This window comes from Panthera uncia, chromosome A2 (genome assembly GCF_023721935.1).
Source record: "Panthera uncia isolate 11264 chromosome A2, Puncia_PCG_1.0, whole genome shotgun sequence".
In the NCBI taxonomy this organism is placed as follows: domain Eukaryota; kingdom Metazoa; phylum Chordata; class Mammalia; order Carnivora; family Felidae; genus Panthera; species Panthera uncia.
In genome coordinates, this window is record NC_064816.1 from 4,291,564 (window position 1) to 4,310,404 (window position 18,841).

An 18,841-nucleotide genomic window follows, 5' to 3' on the forward strand; every position below is an offset into this window, starting at 1 on the left:
ATTTACCCGTCGTCGTGTAATTTCACAATTTGTAAACCTTGTTTAGATGAGATATAGACATAATGCTCCATCTTTTTCAGGATCATGTGAGCCATTTGTCTCTCGGACAATAGGACTTCTGCCTGCAACTTGGGGACCATTGTACAGTTATTTTTAATTTCCTATAGGGGCGCCTGGGTGGCTCAGTCTGTTAAGCTCCTGACTTCTGCTCAGGTCATGATCTCGCGGTCAGTGAGTTCAAGCCCTGCATGAGGTTCTCTGCTGTCAGCACAGATCCCGCTTCAGAGCCTTTGTCCCCCTCCTTCCTGCCCCTCCCCTACGTGCTCTCTCTCAAAACAAACAAACAAACATTTAAAAACAACAACATCAGCAGAACTCATTCATCACCTTTGAAAATGACAACTGCACCCACTCCTTATTTACCATGCCTTTATGGCAGGAAACCAGCCCCGGTTGATGAGGAAAAGCACTTTTCACAGGAAAACACCAGCTGATGATATTGAAAGGATGATAGCGAAATCACTATTTTGAAACCACTAATGAAACAGCCATTGCGGACAAGTCACAGGTGAATGCTAAAACCATTCATTGAGAGGTTACGGGGCAGGGGGCCGGGGGGGTGGGGGGACTGGATAGTCTGGAGTCCACCCAAGATCTTCCCTCAGATTTCCTGCTTGGTGCGAAGAGGAAAAAAGTAACTTTACCATGGATGCTTCATGCCGTCACCACCTTCGTACAGTGACCCCTCTTAGCAGCAAAAGGAGTGGGTCAAGCAGACTGGTGGGCTCCTGCTAGGGGCGACAGCAAGAACCTGGCACCAAAAAGAAAGTTCATGCCCAAAATGTTTAACTTGAATCTGATCCCCCCTGTAGTCCTAACTTCCAAGTTTATAGGAGAAACGCGGAAATATCGACAAACGGAAACGATTGACACCATGAGAAGCAGTCACACAAATCTAGAAGGTGAAATCTCTCAACAGCCTGGCTTCCTAGAGTGAACAGGAGGGGATGAGAGAGACAAGGTGACTGTCCAGAGTTACAGGAGATGGCATCACGACCAGCTTCGATGTGGGCGTCTGTCATTGGACCTTGGGTTTAGATCAAACGAGCTGTCAGCCAGAGAAATATGAATATGGATAATCGTAGGTGATACTTGAAAATGTATCGGGTTAGCAGTGATAATGAGATCATGGCTGTGTAGGAAAATGTCCTTATTTTCTAGAGATGCATAGGGGTGAAATGCCAGCATGCTCATTGCGTTTAAAATACATTAATAAAAAAAATAGATAAAGCAAAAATGGCAAACATTAAGCGTTGTTTAATCTAGATGATGGGTGTTTGGGAGTTCATCAAACCGTTCTTTATACTCATCTATATGTGTGAAATTTCTATAATAGAAAGCAAATTTAAAAAAATGCATCCTGTGCCTGAAATAGAACCACGGTATTCCTTCCTTTAAGAGGTAAACAGAGGGCTGCCCCATTTTCTCATTGGAGGTGGCCATGTCATATCCAACACCTGCTAGGTGCAAACTCATATTATCTCATTTCATCCATAATGCTGAGAAGTAGATGTTACTGCCCCTATTTTAGAGATGAGGAAACTGAGGCTCAGAAGGGGTGGGTGAGTTGCCCAAAGTTGCATGGTGAGTATATGGCAGAGCCGGGGACCTTCTCAATGAGACCCACCCTGACCACCCCATCTAATTCTCCCCCCCACCACCATAGCTCCCCAACCCACCTGACCCTGTTCTAGTTTTTCCTTTATCCACAGCACTTAACACGTCCTAATATATGCATATTCACTTATGAAGTCTGTCGTCTGTCTCCCCTAGATAGAATGAAAGCTCCAAGAGAGCAGGGATCTTTCTCTTATTCACTGACGTATCCTGGGCACAGTGCCGGCCACAAAGAGGGCGTTCAAAAAATATTTGTCGCACGACCTGAAATAATACTGAATCACCCAATGAGAAGATTAGTTCCTCTTCATTTGTCTTCAGTCTTTCCAATTCCTTCAAGAAAGCCTTGGCTTGGTGCTCAGGTGTCTTTAAGCTCCTATCACTCACTCACCTACCTTAATGACAAGAGGACAGTCCTAGAGTTCAGATCCCAGGACAGACGATCCTATCTGGTGTCTGGACATTGAAATCTTCTGAGGGTCTTTTAAAAATGCCAGTGCCAGCAGCCTTAAAAAAATCCCACCTTCAGAGACTCTGGTATCATGAGTCTGGACTTAAGACACCCTCCCCACCCCACCCCACCCCACACACACAAACACACACTTTTTTTTTAATTTTAACTGGAAATTTTTTTTTTTTTTTTTTTCAACGTTTTTTTTTTTTAATTTTTATTTTTGGGACAGAGAGAGACAGAGCATGAACGGGGGAGGGGCAGAGAGAGAGGGAGACACAGAATCGGAAACAGGCTCCAGGCTCCGAGCCATCAGCCCAGAGCCTGACGCGGGGCTCGAACTCACGGACCGCGAGATCGTGACCTGGCTGAAGTCGGACGCTTAACCGACTGCGCCACCCAGGCGCCCCTCAACTGCGAATTCTAATGTGTAGACTGGGTTAAGAATCACTGAGCTGTAGTTAATCACACTTTTTTTTGTTACTGTATCGAGTTTTCTGGTTGTTTTTATCTAGGGCAAATGACTTCTTAAAGTGGTAACAATGTTTCCTAGTTGAACACAGCTGGAGAAAAGGGAGTAGATTTAAAGAAAGACATAAAGCAAATAGTAACTTGAGCTTTTGACAAAATGCATGATTGATACATGTTATCTCAGTGTTGCAAACAATGAAATTGAGCCACAGAGAGGCCTCAAGTGGCCCCAGTCCCACAGCTAGAAAGTAACATTTTGAACCTAGGGAATCCAGTTGGCCTCTGCTGCTGAACGTTAGGTGTCTATTGCCGCCTAGTGGTCTCGTTTATTTGCTCCCAAGGGGAGGGCTTGGCCTTTATTTACTGGCCTACCTTTCACCTAATAGACAGCTCAGCCCTTCACAATTTGGGGGGAATCCTCTTATCTGATCTCCAGCATGTTCCCTGTACCTACCAGTTTCTTGCCAGCCACAAATGCACACACAGCCAGCATACTGAACATGACCAAGCTGGAGCACAGCCCAGTGGCCAGTTGGAGTCCCATCTTAGATGAACTTCATCTCGGAGCGGGTCTTCTATATCACATTGAAGCCTGTGTCCCTTATCCCATAGACAATGGGGAGCCGTGAATGGTATGAGAGCAGACCCAGAGTAGGTGCAACAAAGTATTTCCCCGAGAAAGGGCAGCACAGCGGACGTCTGCTATTTTCACTGTGAAACAATCCCTGAGCCAGAGCCAATATGAGCTTGTAAGTGTGAATTTTTAAATGGCAGCCCTTCCGGGAGAATGCCAACCCATGACAGGGCATAACACTTGAGGGGGAACTTCAACCCCCAACCCCCACTCGCCCCCACCTGCCCCTCTCAGACACCAGTTAGAGTGGGGCTCCCTCCTGGCAAGAGGAAGCACAGGTCCCAACCTAGCCAATCAAAGGACCGTGACTCTCTGGCTCCCGGGACTGGTTTAGTGGGGTCGGGCATGACCTAAGACCGGCTGAGAGCGGCTCTGGGAGCCGCTCACAAATTTTAGTTGTGGAGAAACTCACATAACATAAAACCAACCGTTAATGATGTTAAAGAATATATACAATTCAGTGGCATTGCGACCACCATCCGTAGCTAGCTCCAAAACATACTCTTTACCCCAAAAGGAAACTCATCCCCATTAGCTGTCACTCCCCGTTCCCTCCTCTCAGCTCCTGGCACCCACGCATCCGCTTCCTGTGTCTGTGGCTTTGCCTGTTCTGGACATTTCATATCAGTGAAATCACAAACCATGTGGCCTTTTGTGTCTGGCTTCTGTCTCAGAGCATCGTGTGTTCAGTGCTTCACCCCTTTTTATAGCAGAATAATATTCCACTGTATGGTCACACCACATTTGGTTTATCCATTCATCCCCCGATAGACACGAGAGCGAGGGAGACACAGAATCCGAAGCAGCTCCAGGCTCCGAGCTGTCAGCAGAGAGCCTGACGCCGGGCTCGAACTCATGAACCGTGAGATCGTGACCTGAGCCGAAGTCGACCGCTTCACCGACTGAGCCACCCAAGTGCCCCATCAATTTACATTTCTATCAGCAATGTGCAAGTGTCCCATTTTCTCCACATTCATTTTTCTGGTTTTTTTTTTAATTTATTTATGACCAACTTCATAGATACGAAATGGCACCTCATGGCTTTGATTTACATTTCTCTAATGACATTGAGCATGTCCCCTCGGAGCTTCAGTATGTACTTTTCGATTTGGAAGGATGTGAAGCCTAGCACTGCTGAAAGCCGCTTCCCACCGCCCCCCCCCCCATGAGGTAGACCAGAGGGGTGGAGGGAGACCGACCCTGGTGATGTCACTCAGAAGCCTGGACCCGGCCGTATCTGCAGCTTGCTTCTTCACTTCAAATGTTTATATGCTGATTGTCCTTTTGTCAGTTCAGCCAGCTGGAGTGGAACGCTTTATCCTTTGCTACAAAGAGTCCTCCCTGATGGTGCCCGGGACTTGCCAAGATCACACAGCTACTTCAAGTTAGACGAGCCCAGTATCCAGGCCTCCTACCCGCCCGCTGCCTCTATGCCCCAAGAGGAGGCTGTGAGGAGGGGTCGGCAGGGGCCAGGAGGTAGAGGTTGGGGACACACTGTTGCCATGCACTTAGGGACAGAGGCTTGGGTGGGAGGGACGGGAACAGATTTACCTCCACTCAAAGTTTTGAACGAAGGTTCTTCACGTCCCTCTAGAGACTCTCTCGCAAGCACAGCTCCTCTCCCCCACCGAAAACGCCGAGGCGACATTTTGCAGACAATTTTGCAGGTTGGCAGAAACACCCTCCCCTCTCTGCCCCTCTCTTCCTACCACCATCCATCCTGGGACCAGAGGTGAAGAACCTCAGGCTTCTAGAACGAGAAATCCCACAGGGCTCTGGAGGCAGTGGGCCTGAGATCCCGATTCGATCATCCAGCTGACTAACTGCGGGGCGAGGGACTTTGGGGGAAGGACAGACCGGGTTCACATCCGGGCTGTGTGGTCCTGGGCAAGTTGCTTGCCCTCTCTGAGACACATCTATAAAACGAGAATGTTTGTGTCTATCTGAAGGGCTGTGGGAGGGGGGTTAGGTTCGATGATGTGTGTCCTGGGCATATAGCACACGGTACTCAATAAACGTGAGTAGAGTAGAGGCTTTCAATTAGAGCGGAGGCTAGCCCAGCTCTCCAGCAGGCCAGAGGCCCGATGGGCTAGCCTCTACTCCTCTGGGAGTGAGTGATGGCCTAGATGCCAGACAATCTTCCTTTGCGAAGAATGTCAAGTGGCCCATGGGTACCAAACCCAGCCCGGGCCCTCCGGTTACGAATTTCTTGCCATTTCCTAACCTCCAGTTCATCCACACCCCGGCAGTCAGACACCTGCCATTCTCTCTCCCCAGCACGGCCTTGCCAAGTTCTCCAGGATGGCTGGTCTCCTCTGGTCATGGAAGTTCATCCGGAAAGCGCACCCCCCCACCCCCACCCCGAGCACCCACTTGAAAGGGCTGCTTCCCCACCTCACGATTCTCTGAAACATCACCTGCTTCATCCCCGTGGCAGCACTCATTAGTGTCTGGAAATGCCTTCTGTGTCTTTGTATTTGTCCAACAGGTGTCTCCGCGTGACAGCAGGGACATCGTATGTCTTTGCTGTCTGGTATCAGCAATGGGTATTGTCAGACATAAAGCATCTGTCCAACTCCACGCGCATTTGTCGAAGAGGTGAATGAATGAACGGGAAAACAGATGCAAAGCACATTTTCATACTACAGACAAGATGCTTCCGTTTCAAAGGTAGGAAAAATCACTTCCCCCAGATGAGACAACTAGGAAATCACGGAGCAGGATTCAAGCTTAGCTCTGCCCGACGCCGAGCCTGGTGCTCTTTATATTTCTTTTAAATGTTTATTTATTTTTGAGAGACAGAGCATGAGCGGGGGAGGGGCAGAGAGAGAGGGAGACGCAGAATCGGAAACAGGCTCCGAGCTGTCAGCACAGAGCCCGACGCGGGGCTCGAACTCACAAACCGTGAGCTCATTGCATGGCCAAGGACAGGTCCAGCAGTGACCACCGCTATCTATGAGATGCCCGGGGACCAAGCCCCAGCCTGAGGCCGTTCGCAGTGGATGCCGGGTGATCGCAGCCCGTGGTGACCCAGCCTCACAAAGTGAACAGAAAAGAGGAACTGAAAGAGAATAAGGGCGGGTCGTGGAGTGGACCTATGCCGGGCAGCTCCCCCAGGTCATCAGACTACTGCACGGAAGGGTCGCGAGGTCCCCTGTCTTGGGGTGGGGCCGTGCAGGACGAGGAGGAAGGGGAAAGGGAGCTGGAGGAAAGAACCGTGAGTGTCTCTCAGACTCCTGATCCAGTCCTCCTTCCTCAAGACACTGGGGACTTGACTTGGCAGGTGGTTGGCTGGTCAAGAAGCTGGCAGACATCAGCAGTTCTTGTCATCACGGACTTCCACGTAGGGGAGCCCCACGGGCCACGTGTCCCGAGGCCAGTAGCGGACTTTGAGGGTGTGACCTGGCATCTCATACCTGGCGTCCACCAAGGCCATGGTAACCATGCCATAAGGGAAGGTGATGCTGATAAGCACATGCCTGTGGGGTGCAGGGAGGAGGTGGTGAGGGCACAGGATGTCCCCGAGCTAGCCCGATGCCCCCTCCTTGCTTCTCTCCTTACTTCTCATGGGTCCTGACCTCTCACGGGTTCTGACCTTCCAAAGGGACCTTCTGGACTTGACCCTTGACTGAAACCAGCACCCCCTCCCCCCCCACACACACACAGGCACTCCCAGTATCCGTGCCTCCCCTCTCTGCCCCCAGGCTCCTGCTCCAAGCTCTGGCATCTTGAGATTTTCTGGTTCTGGGGCTCCGTACCTCCAGGGCAGGTCCTTACCAGATGCTGTGCAGGTAAAAGAAGTTAATCCGTTGCCAGAAACTGCAAAGCAAGCGGTCGCTGATCCAGCTGGTCAGCGCGAAAGCCCATAACACTACAGACATCTCCATTATGTGCCGAAGCTCCTTGTTGTTGGTCCTAGGGAGAGAAGGAGGAAGATCAGAGCCTGGCTCAGATAGCAGAGCCTGAGGGGCTGATGGGAAATTCCTCCATCCAAGGAGATGAGGCCGGGAGCAGGGAATGACCAAGAGTACAAGGGGGAGGGGGCCCAATTTGTGCTTGTTGTTAACGTTTGCTGAGCACTTATAGGATGCCAGGTACAGTTCTGAAAGTCCTTCGGGTCAGGGGCGCCTGGGTGCCTCAGTTGGTTAAGCTTCTGACTCTTGATTTCATCCCGGGTCATGCTGTCACGGTTCGTGAGTTCAAGCCCCACATCGGGCCCTGTGCTGACAGTGCAGATCCTGCCTGGGATTGTCCCTCCCTCCCTCTCTCTGCCCCTCCCGAGCTCTCCTGCACGCACGCTCTTTCTCTGCCTGTCACACACAACATAAATAGACTTAAAAAACAATAATAAAAGTCCTTCAGATCAAAACTCGGCCCCGACAGCAACGTTATGATTCTCGTTTTGTAGACGAGAGAGCAGGTGTGCGAGGTTAAGGTATCGCTCTAACCGCACCCAAGGTTACACAGCCAGCAAGTGGAGCTGGGGTCTGAGCCAGGCTTGCAGACTGCAGACTTCTTAATCAACTAGCCCTTCCCTGTTTGTGAGTTTGGGGCTCTGTGTGTGTGCACAACCGTGAGTCAGCGCAGGAGAATTCCTGTCCGTGTGGCTATGAGAACGTGCATGTCCATATGTGGGAGGGTAAATTCCCTGGAGGCCACGTCTCTTGGGACGACTCATGCTCAGAATCTGTTTCCCCAGCAGCAAAGCTGTCTCCGTGTCCTTCAGGAAAGAGCATATGAGGGAATGTGATGAGGCAACGACTCCTTTATGGTTTACAGTGCGGGCCCTGCCCCCTAGTCTAAAACGGGACAGTGTGAACGTCACACGAGAAAAAGAACAGTGAGGAAGCACTGGCGAAATCTGAACAGAGTCTGAGGTCCAGTTAATACCATCGTCAATTTCCTCCTTTTGAGGCTGTACTATGGTTACACAAGACACTCCATTGGAGAGGCTGGGGGGAGCTGGGGGAAAGGAGACACAAAACTCTGTACTATTTTTGAAACTTGCCAGGAGTCTGCAATCACTTCAAAATAAAAAGTTAAAAATACAGCACGGTGATTGCAATGGATCGGAACACCTCTAGGACGTAAACATCCGTGCGTTCATAATAATACTTTTTAAAAACTTTCCGGGGTCCCTACTCAGGTAAGGCCCCAACTCATTACGCTAGAAATGGAGCAGTTAAAGGAAACACTCAATGATCAGTCCTATCATTCCTGTGCAAAGCGTATTTCAAGGTTGATGAGTGAAAGTCCTTCTTAATGGAGGAACTCCAGATAATCACTGCAGGAGGAATTATGGGCCTGATCAATCTTAATAGCACTAGATGTGGAATAACCACTCATTATGGGGGCCTAATGGGATGGAAAAAGAAGCACCCAGAACCACACATGACACATTCTAGCCTAAAAACATGTAAACCTAAATCCAGATCTAAATGTTAATTTTCAGGAAATACCAAATATGTGTCTATATCTATCTATATATCTATATCTATATCTATTCTATATCTGTATCTATAAACACAACGAAAGACACCACACAGGAAGCAGACAGCTACATCTAGAATATTCTACAGGACAAAATGATGAAGTTTTTCTGTTATCAAATCAGAGGCAGGAAGACAGGGGAGGGAGGCAGAGACTGCTATGATATAAAGAAAACCTAAGAGACTGTGTTTGCATCCCGCTTTCAACATGACTAGTTGTAAGAAGACATCTTGAGAAACTGAGGCAACATCACTTCAATCTGGGTATTGTCAACTTGGTTAGCACTGTGTGCGCCATATCTAACATTTGTCCCTCTAGATCCTTCCCTGACGCTCTCCGGTCTGCCCTATGCCCCAGGGAGGTGGGATGCTGAGTTGTGTGGACTGAACGCTTCCAGTTAGATTAGCTAATGGCTTCCAGTTGAGTTGGCCAATGGTTTCCAGTTGGAGTAGCCAGTGGTTTCCAGCTGGGTTGGCCAATGGAGCACCCCCAGCAAGAAACCAAAGGATACGGGGAGAGTACAGTTAGAATATTTGTTTCTCTGGCCTCCTCCATGTGGGGTTGACTCAGGCTAGCTGCAACCAGCAACTGGAGGTGACATTTCTTGCTAAGGAGGCCCTCTCCGCAGGGCTCTCTCCTTCCAGACTCTTGTAATCACTCCCTCCCATTACCCCCACCCAGGTATCCTGATGGTCATAGGAGCCCACGCTTATTAGCACAGGGGTTCTAAATTCCCTGGTGATTTTCCTACACCTGCCATCTCCTTTGTAAATAAGCCTTTTATTCAGCTCTCCTCAAATTGCCCCATTTGAGAGTCCCCCCCCCACCTCTATCCTGTCAAGGTCTAGTATGGGTTAAAAAAAAAAAAAACCTCTTAATTAGGAGGGTTAAATCCTGAAAAGTTCATAGGTGCCAGTGTATGGAATCTGGGGGAATGCATAACGCAAACGCTGACAGTTGTCGAGGCTGGTTAGTGGGCACACGGAGGTTTATGGTGCAATAGTCTCTGCTTGTACGTATGTTTGGGGTTTTCATGATGCAAAGGACAAGTTCTGCTATCAGACAGCCTTAGGTTCCAGTCCCAACAGTACTCCTTGTTAGTAGATGATCTTGGGGAAAGCATATCCTCTCCTTGAGCCTGGAGTCGATGAGCACTCTGGGGCTGGGACTCAATGAGTAAGCAGAGGGGGAGGGGGTGCCTGGAGGGTGATGGGAGCCACCTCCCCGGGCAGGCACCTGTGGCCACTACCCACTTCTTATACTCCTGGAACACGATGTAGAGGATGTGCACAGCGATGCTGTTGAGAGCGTATGCGTTGATCACAGGTCTCAGGAAGGACAGGAAGGTGCTGACCACCGTGGTGATGAGGACCAGACAGGTGAACCGGGGCCTGAGGGAAGAAGGACCCAGCTGTGGGAGGGTGACTGGAAGGGTCTGGCGGGGGGGGGGGGGTTAGGCAGGGTCAGGAGATCTTGCGGCAGAGGTAGATGAGTAAAGGGAAGGGGTTCTAGGGAGCCCAACTGAACTCAGAAAAAGATCTTGAGGCTCCCAGGTGGGCTCAGCAGAGGGTCCCAAGAAGGGTCGAGGCAGGGTCTGAAGGGGGTGGATAGGGTGACGAGAGGGTCTCAGGGAAGCTCAAAGGGCTTAGTCAGCTCAGCAGAGAGTGCCAGGGCCCAGGCCAGACAAGGGGTTAAGGGAAGTCAGGTAGGATTAAGGAAGGAATTACGTTGGTCCCAGACACTATCAGAAGAGGGGTCCAGGGAGCCTCAGGTGGGTCAAATAGCATCAGGAGAGAGATTCAGAGGGGTCTCGGGTCAAGAGAGGGGCCCAGGAGGATCCAAGGAAAGTTCCAGGGAGCCCAGGTGATAGGCTCATGGGAGAGGTCCCTGGGGCCCAGGTAAGCTTAAGTATGGGTTTGGTGGGTTTAGACACATTCTGGAGAAGGTACCAAACTATCCAGGTAGGATCAGGGGAGGATTTCCAGAGGAGGAGTTAAGTCAGATAAGGTCGGGAGAAAGCCCTGATCCGGCTGGTCGGGGGAGGGATTCCAAGGAACTCAGATGGGCTCTGATGGGACCCACAGAGGACCAGCCCCAGCCCCACCTGTTCTCTCCTAGGAAAGTGGGGAAGTAACAGCGAGGCATCCATATGCTGTAACTACTGGCCAGCAGCCACAGGATAGCAATCTCATCCAGCAGCTGGCCCAGGAGGCTAAGCGTCATGTGGAAATACATGGAGAATAGGCCTGGAGCAAGAGACAAAGGTAGGTGGTCAAGAGGGCTGTCCCCCCAACCCCTGCCACCCCAGTGTCACAGACCCCCACCTACCTATGACCATAAAGAGGATCCAAGTGATATAAATGCAGCGGGAGCGTTTCTGGGCATAGGGGTACATCAGAAACATCATGAGAGGCCCAAAGATGAAGAAGGTGACATTGCTGAACTGGAAAAGAGGAGGACGTGGGGAGGGGGTCGTCAGAAGCGGAGGCAGAGGAGGAAACCCTCAGTCCTTAGCCATTGGTCATCTGCCCTCTTTCAGGCAGTTAAGGAACCCAGACTCTGGCAATCGGTCGGTTGATATTGGCAGTCAACCAGTCATCAGTACATTCGTCACTCCGTCTGTTTTTCTATGAGTTCATTCACTCATTCACTCAACGAATGTGGCAAAGTCTATCTGCTGACTTTCTGCAGCATACATTCTCCCCCTTTTCCTTCTAGAAATAAGATCCCCAACTTTAAGACACAGCGGCGCAACTAAAGACTACATTTCCCAGCCTTCCTTGCAACTCGCTGAGCCCTTGTGACTTGGTCTGACCAATGGGATACGAATGCAAATGAATCTATTACTTTTTTTTTTTCATTAATGTGAGCTACATTTATCAGGATTTACTGATTTCTGATTGTATTAGAAAGTGAAACTGAGGGGGGCGCCTGGGTGGCTCAGTCAGTTAAGTGTCCGACTTCGGCTCACGTCATGATCTCACGGTGTGTGGGTTTGAGCCCCACATCGGGCTCTGTGCTGACAGCTCAGAGCCTGGAGCCTGCTTCAGATTCTGTGTCTCCCTTTCTCTCTGCCCCTCCCCCGCTCATTCTCTCTCTCTCTCTCTCTCTCTGTCAAAAAATAAATAAATAAACATTAGAAAGTGAAACTGAGAAATTTTCAAAATGCAGGACTACACCAGCACACATTCCCTTGGCCATCTGAGAGATGAGGTCATCACTCATCACAAAGCCCCTAGAAGATTCTATGGTACCCTGGTGAGAAAATTAGAGTGAAAAAGGCAGATAAAATCTTCATGTTATTATGAAAATAATTTTCATCTCGAGGAACCTCTGAAAGCTCTAGAGACCCCACAGTGTCCCTGGACGCTGTTTTGAGAACCATTTCCCTGTGAATGGCAGAGCCAAAGGGCTTGATAACGTCGAGTTGCTGAATTCAGCTATTCCAGAACCATCTACCTCCAGACTTCCATTTCAAAAAAATAATCAGATATGATCCTTTCTAGCTAAGCTGTTTTTAGTGGGCTGTTTCATTTGAAACCAAAGAATACCAGTTCCTGGGATTCTGGGTCCAAGTGACGTGGGATTGGATCCACACTCCCCCCACCCACTAACTAGGAGGAGGTAAAATCAATGTTCTAACCTTCCATGTCTGCATTTCTGACATCTGCATTATCGCTCCCTCTTTGTGTCCTTGACCCAGAGGTCCCCAGGTCTCACTAGTCTATGAGTACAATTAAGGTGACAAGAACGTTTGCACCAGAATTCCAAGGGTTCAGAGTCCCTGACTGCTGATACAGGACTTCAATGCCCCTCAAAGTTTCCCCCAGATATGTCTGGGCCACAGAGAGTATCTCACACGAGCTCAGAAAAAAGGTGTTCTCACATATATTAAAAAAAAAAGGGGGGGGGTGCGTGGATGACTCAGTCGGTTGAGCGTCAGACATCCACTCAGGCCATGATCTCACGGTCCGTGGGTTCAAGCCCCGCATCAGGCTCTGTGCTGACAGCTCGGAGCCTGGAGCCTGCTTCAGCTTCTGTGTCTCTCCCTCTCTCTGGTCCTCCCCTGCTCATGCTCTGTCTTTCTCTGTCTCAAAAATAAATAAAAAACATATTAAAAAAAGAAAAGAAAAGAAAAAAACGTGAGGTCAGCCTGCTTGCTCACTCATTTGCAGCCTTCTCTCCCCAATAAAATCTTCCTCTTGTAAAGGTCTCTTTCGTTGCCTGAATCCCATCTTAGAAAGTGAAGAAACAGTGCCCTGTTAACTAGGGCACTCCGTTATTTCTCAACGTCCTGAAGACTAGGGCGCAAGTCAAAAGCAATGAGCTATCACCCCACACCAGTCAGAATGGCGAGTATTAAACAAGGGAAGAAGAAGAAATAACAAATGTCGGGGAGGATGTGGAGAAAGGGAAACCCTTGTGCACTGTGGGTGGGAAAGCAAATTGTGCAGCCGCTGTGGAGGCCCCTCAAAAAATTAAAAATAGAAATACCACATGAGCGGTTATTTTGCTGCTGAGCGTTTACGCCCCAAAACACAAAAACGCTAATTTGGAAGAGAGGGAGACACAGAATCCGAAGCAGGCTCCAGGCTCTGAGCTGTCAGCCCAGAGCTTGACGCAGGACTCGAACCCACCAACTGTGAGATCATGACCTGAGCTGAAGTTGGACACTTAACCGACTGAGCCACCCAGGCACCCCCAAAATCTTTAAAACCTATAAAGAAGATGTGGTCTATACATACATCGGAATACTACTCAGCTGTAAAATAGCATAAAATCTTGCCATTTGTGACAAATGGATGGACCTAGAGAGTATCATGCTAAGTTCAATAAGACAGAGAAAGACAAATGCTGTGTGATTTCACTTTTATGTGGAATCTTAAAAACAAACGAACAAACAAACAAAGAGAACAAATTCATAAATACAGAGAAGGATCTGGGTGTTGCCAGAGGGGAGGGGGGGAGGGGTAGGCAGATTATGCGAAGAGATACAAGCTTCCAGTTGCAAAATAAATAAGTCACAGGGCTGAAAAGTACAGCACAGGGAGTATAGTCAAGAATATTGTAATGACCTTGCGTTGTGACAGACGGTAACTATACTCACCGTGGTGAGCATTGTGGAACATATGTAATTGACAAATAAAACTAATATAATATTGTGTGTCAACTACACTTCAATAAAAAAAACTACAGAGCGTGGTGGTGGGTATAGGGAAATGATTTACCTGGTCCAAGGCCACCCTCTAGGAGCCTAGGTCCTGGGCACTAGGCAGGTGTCCCAAGGCAGGCGTCCTTCTGATTCTAGGGAAGCCCATGGCTCTCCTTGGGTGATGGCAAACCAGCTCAAAAGCCACCATGAGGACCCTTGGAAAACTGGTTTGGCACGAGTGGAACTGGTCTGGTTCCACTCGTTTTCCATGTCCTTGTTTTCCACGCCAAGGTGTCTGATGCCCACCAACGGACAAGTCAAACACATGTCTGGCATGGCCACCTAGCTCACAATGACTACACACTTGGTGTGTCTGAATCGTGAGCCCTGCCCCCCCTCCCCCCACTGGAGTAGACGCCTATCCCAAACTGGGCCAATCAGATTTTCTTGGGAATTTGAAACTTGGAGCTAACGCAAAGCCTGGGAATCACCAAGATTGTGTCACGCCATTTTCAGTTCCCTAAGATCTGGGGATATCGTCTCGATGTTTAAGATATGTCAGCCGTCTTGCCACCACAAACAGAAAAGACTGAGGCCACGGGGAGTCTGCCTTTGAGCTAAATCCTCCAGACCTGCCTTGGATCCCAGCCTTCCCAAGCAACTCATCTTTCCATTTTGAGATACCCCAGTACCTAGCCAATGCATTTTTCCTCTTTGGGTTTTTGGGTTTTTTTTTTTTTGCTTAAGCTAGCTTTCTATTTCTTCAATCCAGCAAAATCATCACCATTGGTATATTAGCTAGGGTTCTTTGGTAGCAAGCAACAGGAAATGAATTTGGTGAACTTTTACCACAAATATAAATATGTGTGTATGTAATTACTCATTAAATTAGTTATCATTCAGTCATTTATTATGGCGAACTCATTAATCAAAAGAATTGCGGAAGACAAGGAAAACCAGAAACCACAACAGCTCTGAGCCCTGAATGGACAGTCTCTTCAGGAGGCAGCTTTTGGGCAACTTTGTAGCTGTTCTATCCGGGCCCGAGATTCATCAAATTCTGGAATGTTGCCGAGACCACACCCACCCTTGGCCAGAGGAGGGGGAGCTCCTTGACTGACCACCCCACTGAGACCATAACCAGTTGGAGAAGGGCAGCTAGGGGGTCATAGGGAAAATGGGGCCATGGATACTGAATACGGGCAAAATCCCAAACAAATCCTACGTTCCCTCTGCCTTCAAACACCAGCCCTTAGGGTGTATCGAGCGTGGCCAGAGATGCTGAACCAACCAGTTTCCCAAACTCTAAACCCTCCATTTAAAACACATCTGTGACTCCCATAAATAAAATGCAAACTGTTAAACTTGACTTACAAACTCCCTCCATGACTCATCTCTCTCCACCTTCAACTTCATCATCTAGGTGTGAGGGATGACCCACTTCTTCCAAATGAGCCATGCTTTCTCTCACCCCTTAACCTCCAGAAGTTTGCACGTGCCGTCCGTACTGCCTGGAACATCCCTTGTCCCCACTTACCCCTCTTGGCCAGGCCAACTCCACCTCCACCTGTCACCTGGGCATCACTTTCCGATAAAGCCTTCCCAATTCCCCAAGGCAGGGTCAGGTGGCCTCCCGCTGTGCTATGTCCCTCTGTCCTAACGTTTGTCCGCCAGTCTGGAACTGTCTCGCTGTCCCACTAGACGGCTCTCAGAACAGGGGCTGTGTCCTCCCCAGTCAGGAAATATTTCCTGTTGACTGGACCTCAAAACAGGTTTACACGGATCACCAGTCACATACGTGAAAACACTTGGCAGAAGAATGTCTTGTGCCTGGAACATTCTGGATGGAAGGCGTTAGGACTGTCACTTTCTCACCTGTTGACATCATGGTTTTGTAGACATTGCTTTTAATCCTCGCATCCCCCTGCTCCGCCTCCCCATCCCCCCAACGTGTGGCTTTCTAGTTCTTTTTCTGGCAATGAGAAAACTGGACCTCAGAGAGGTGGAGTGACTTCCCTGAGGTCTCACAGCTCTGGGGGACTCCAGAGTTTGCTTTTACCCCCTGCCTTAAGAGACAAGAGGCCTAGACGGGTGGCAATGATTAAGAGGGAGCGTCCCTGCTCCCTGGCTGCGTGACGTAATGTCTCTGGGTTTCCCTTTCCTGCATCAGTAAAATGGGGGAGCATAATGAACGCTACTGTGGAAGCTGTTGGAGGGGGACGTGTGAGGCCAGGCACCGAAAGACTGCATTGCCAGGGATGTGGTCCTAGCTCGATGAAGAGCAAGGGCCTGCTGCGGCTGTCGTTGTTGTGGGAGATAATAGTAACAGGCTTATCCTTGGTTTCCTTGCTCCAGGTTTGGGGGCCAGCAGAACCCAAGACTGAAGTTTCCGAGAACGCCCCCGAGCGTGCAGAATGAGGCCAAAGCAATGGGCGGAGCCTCTGATTAATGGGCTCCAACTGGTTCCGGAGTCTCTGATAGCATCAGAGACTGCCCTCTGCCAGGGCCTGCCTCCCTGCCTGGGGCCAGCCCGTTTCCCAACCCCTGGCCCCACCCAGACTCTGTGAGGCTGGAGACGCACCTGCCCAGGACCAAGAGCTGGACTCTCTGGGCCCCAGCCCCAGCAGGTGTCTTCATATTCATTCATTCATTCATTCATTCACTCACTCACTCATTGTTTGCTTACCAGCCATTCCTTCAGTACCTACTATGTTGTTCAAATGCCACAACGGAGCCCCCAGACACAATCTGCCTTCACGGGTGCATCCAGTCGGGGTTTGGGACACATTGCAGGCCTCATTTGCCTTCTCTACCTCCGAGCGCCGCAGTGGGGATTAGAGAACCAAGGGCTCTGGGGCCAGTTTTGCTCACTGCTGTGAAATTCCACGGTCTAGAGCGGTGCCTCACACACAGCGGGTGCTCAGAAAGTTTTTGTAGACAATGATGTGTGCAGAGAACACACGTCAATAACGTAGCCATGTGCCTGGCCCGGGTGCTATCGTGGCTGCTGTGTTGCTTTGATTCTGGAATAATTTGCTTTTTTGATCACCGGTACCCTGCAGGGTCTCTGGCAAATAGATGTGGCTGGGTGCCTCAGGTCTGGAAGAAGGAAAGGAGGGAAGGGCAGGGGGGGAGAAGAGAGGGAGGGAAGAAGGAAGTGAGAGAAGAAAGGCGGGGAGAAGGGAGGGCGGCAGACAGACCAGGATTGACTGCCCACCTCGGCCTTGGGAAAAGGCAGTGGGGGAACCCCTTTCTCACTTACCCTGGCCACCCAAGCTGCCCCTCCTGCCCCCCACAAACGGCTTCTCTCCCACCCGTCGTTTCATTTGTGGGTTCCACCGATTCAACCTTGACGGTGACCTCCGTGAGGACAATACACAACTATTCGACCCCTGGCTGTGTCCCCAACACCCATCGGGCGCTCAAGAAAAAAAGCTGCCGAATCAATCACATCAACGAAACACCCCCAAGCTCTTTCTCCCCACCGCCAAAGCTCAAACTCCCACCACCCACACCTGGCTCTGTCACCTGTCGAGGACCCCCCTCCGCATCCACTCAAACAATGCGCGTGAATGTGGGGGCAGGGCTGGGGGTGTGCAGCTAAAGCAGCAGTCACAGACCCTCCCTGAACGGGACTTACTTGCATGAATTAAGAAACACATAATTAATTCTTAATCACACAGTAACTGAGCGGCCTCGCGATGCGGTGGTTAATTAAGTGAGAGACTCTGGGACCTGGTGGGCAGACGCAGCTTTTGTGCCCGTGCTATTTACCTGCTGTGCAACCCTGGGGAAGAAACGTACACTCTCTGAGCCTTTACCCCCCACTTGTAAAATGTGGAGAATAAAGAGTCCCTACTTCTTAGAATTGCTCTGGGGGTTATACGGGAAGTGCCACCTGTTAAGCGAAGGTAATACACTAACACTTCCGCATCTCTGGCCATGTTTACCTTCTAATAGTAATAACTTTATTCAATGCTTGGGATGTACCAAGAACTGTAAATTTTTTTAGATCTGTTTTTTTTTTTTTTTTTTCCAAATGGAGGTATAAATCACATATGCTTAAATTCGCTCTTCTAACGTGTGAAGCCCGGGGGCGCCTGGGTGGCTCAGTCCGTTAAGCACCCGATTCTTGGTTTCAGCTCAGGTCATGATTTCACAGTTCACGAGATCGAGCCCCGCATTGGGCTCTGTGCTGGCAGCGTGGAACCTGCTGGGGATGCTCTCTCTCCTCTCTCTCTGCCCCTCCCCAGCTCGTGCACGCACACACATGGGCTCTCTCTCTCTCTCTCTCTCTCTCAGAAATAAATAAATTACCTTTAAAAATAAATATATAAAGCGTGCAAGTCTGTGGCTTTACTCTACTATTCATGAGGTTGTGCAACCATCACCACTCTCTAGTTCTAGAACATTCTCACCTCCCCGGAAGGAAACCCTGTATCCATGAGCACTCCCTCCTCCCCCCGCCCCCCAGCAACCACGGATCTGCCCCTTCGGCTCTGCAGATTTGACTCTTCTGGGCATTTCACGTGGATGGAATCCTACCAAACGTGGCCTTTGGTGGCTGGCTTCTCACGGCACGTCCTGTTTCCAGGGTTCATCCATGTTGTGGCATCAGCGCCTCCCTCCTGTTTATGGCTGAGTAGTCCATTGTGTGGACGAGCATTTGGGATGCCCAGCAGTTGCTTCGTCCTCTCCATGGTCCTGTGAGTTAATTACTATTAGTACCCCACAGCTGCTCCCTTTCTGAATAAGAACTCAGCGAATATTTGCTGAATAAATAGGAAGGGAGGAAGGAAGGAAAGGAGGAAGGAAGGAGGAGGGAATAAGGAAGGAAGGAAGGAAGGAGGAGGGAGGAAGGAAGGAAAGAAGGAAGGAGGAAGGAAGGGAGGGAAGAAGGAAAGAAGGAAGGAAGGGAAGAAGGAAGGAAGGGAGGGAGGAAGGAAGGAAGGAAGGGAAGAAGGAA

The 18,841-nt window shown here is 49.7% G+C and overlaps 1 protein-coding gene across 1 annotated transcript in view; it reads right to left on the reverse strand.

Moving 5' to 3' along the window:
* Window positions 1-6,038: 6,038 nt before the first annotated feature.
* ACER1 (alkaline ceramidase 1) overlaps window positions 6,039-18,841 on the reverse strand; it is a 19,576-nt gene continuing 6,773 nt past the window's right edge. The window contains exons 2-6 of the mRNA XM_049639735.1: window positions 11,052-11,166; window positions 10,828-10,969; window positions 9,977-10,114; window positions 7,011-7,148; window positions 6,039-6,712 (exon numbers count right to left, since the gene is read on the reverse strand). Of these exons, the coding sequence (XP_049495692.1) occupies window positions 6,547-6,712; window positions 7,011-7,148; window positions 9,977-10,114; window positions 10,828-10,969; window positions 11,052-11,166 (699 nt within the window). The 3' untranslated portion in view covers window positions 6,039-6,546. The remainder of the gene's footprint in view (window positions 6,713-7,010; window positions 7,149-9,976; window positions 10,115-10,827; window positions 10,970-11,051; window positions 11,167-18,841) is intronic.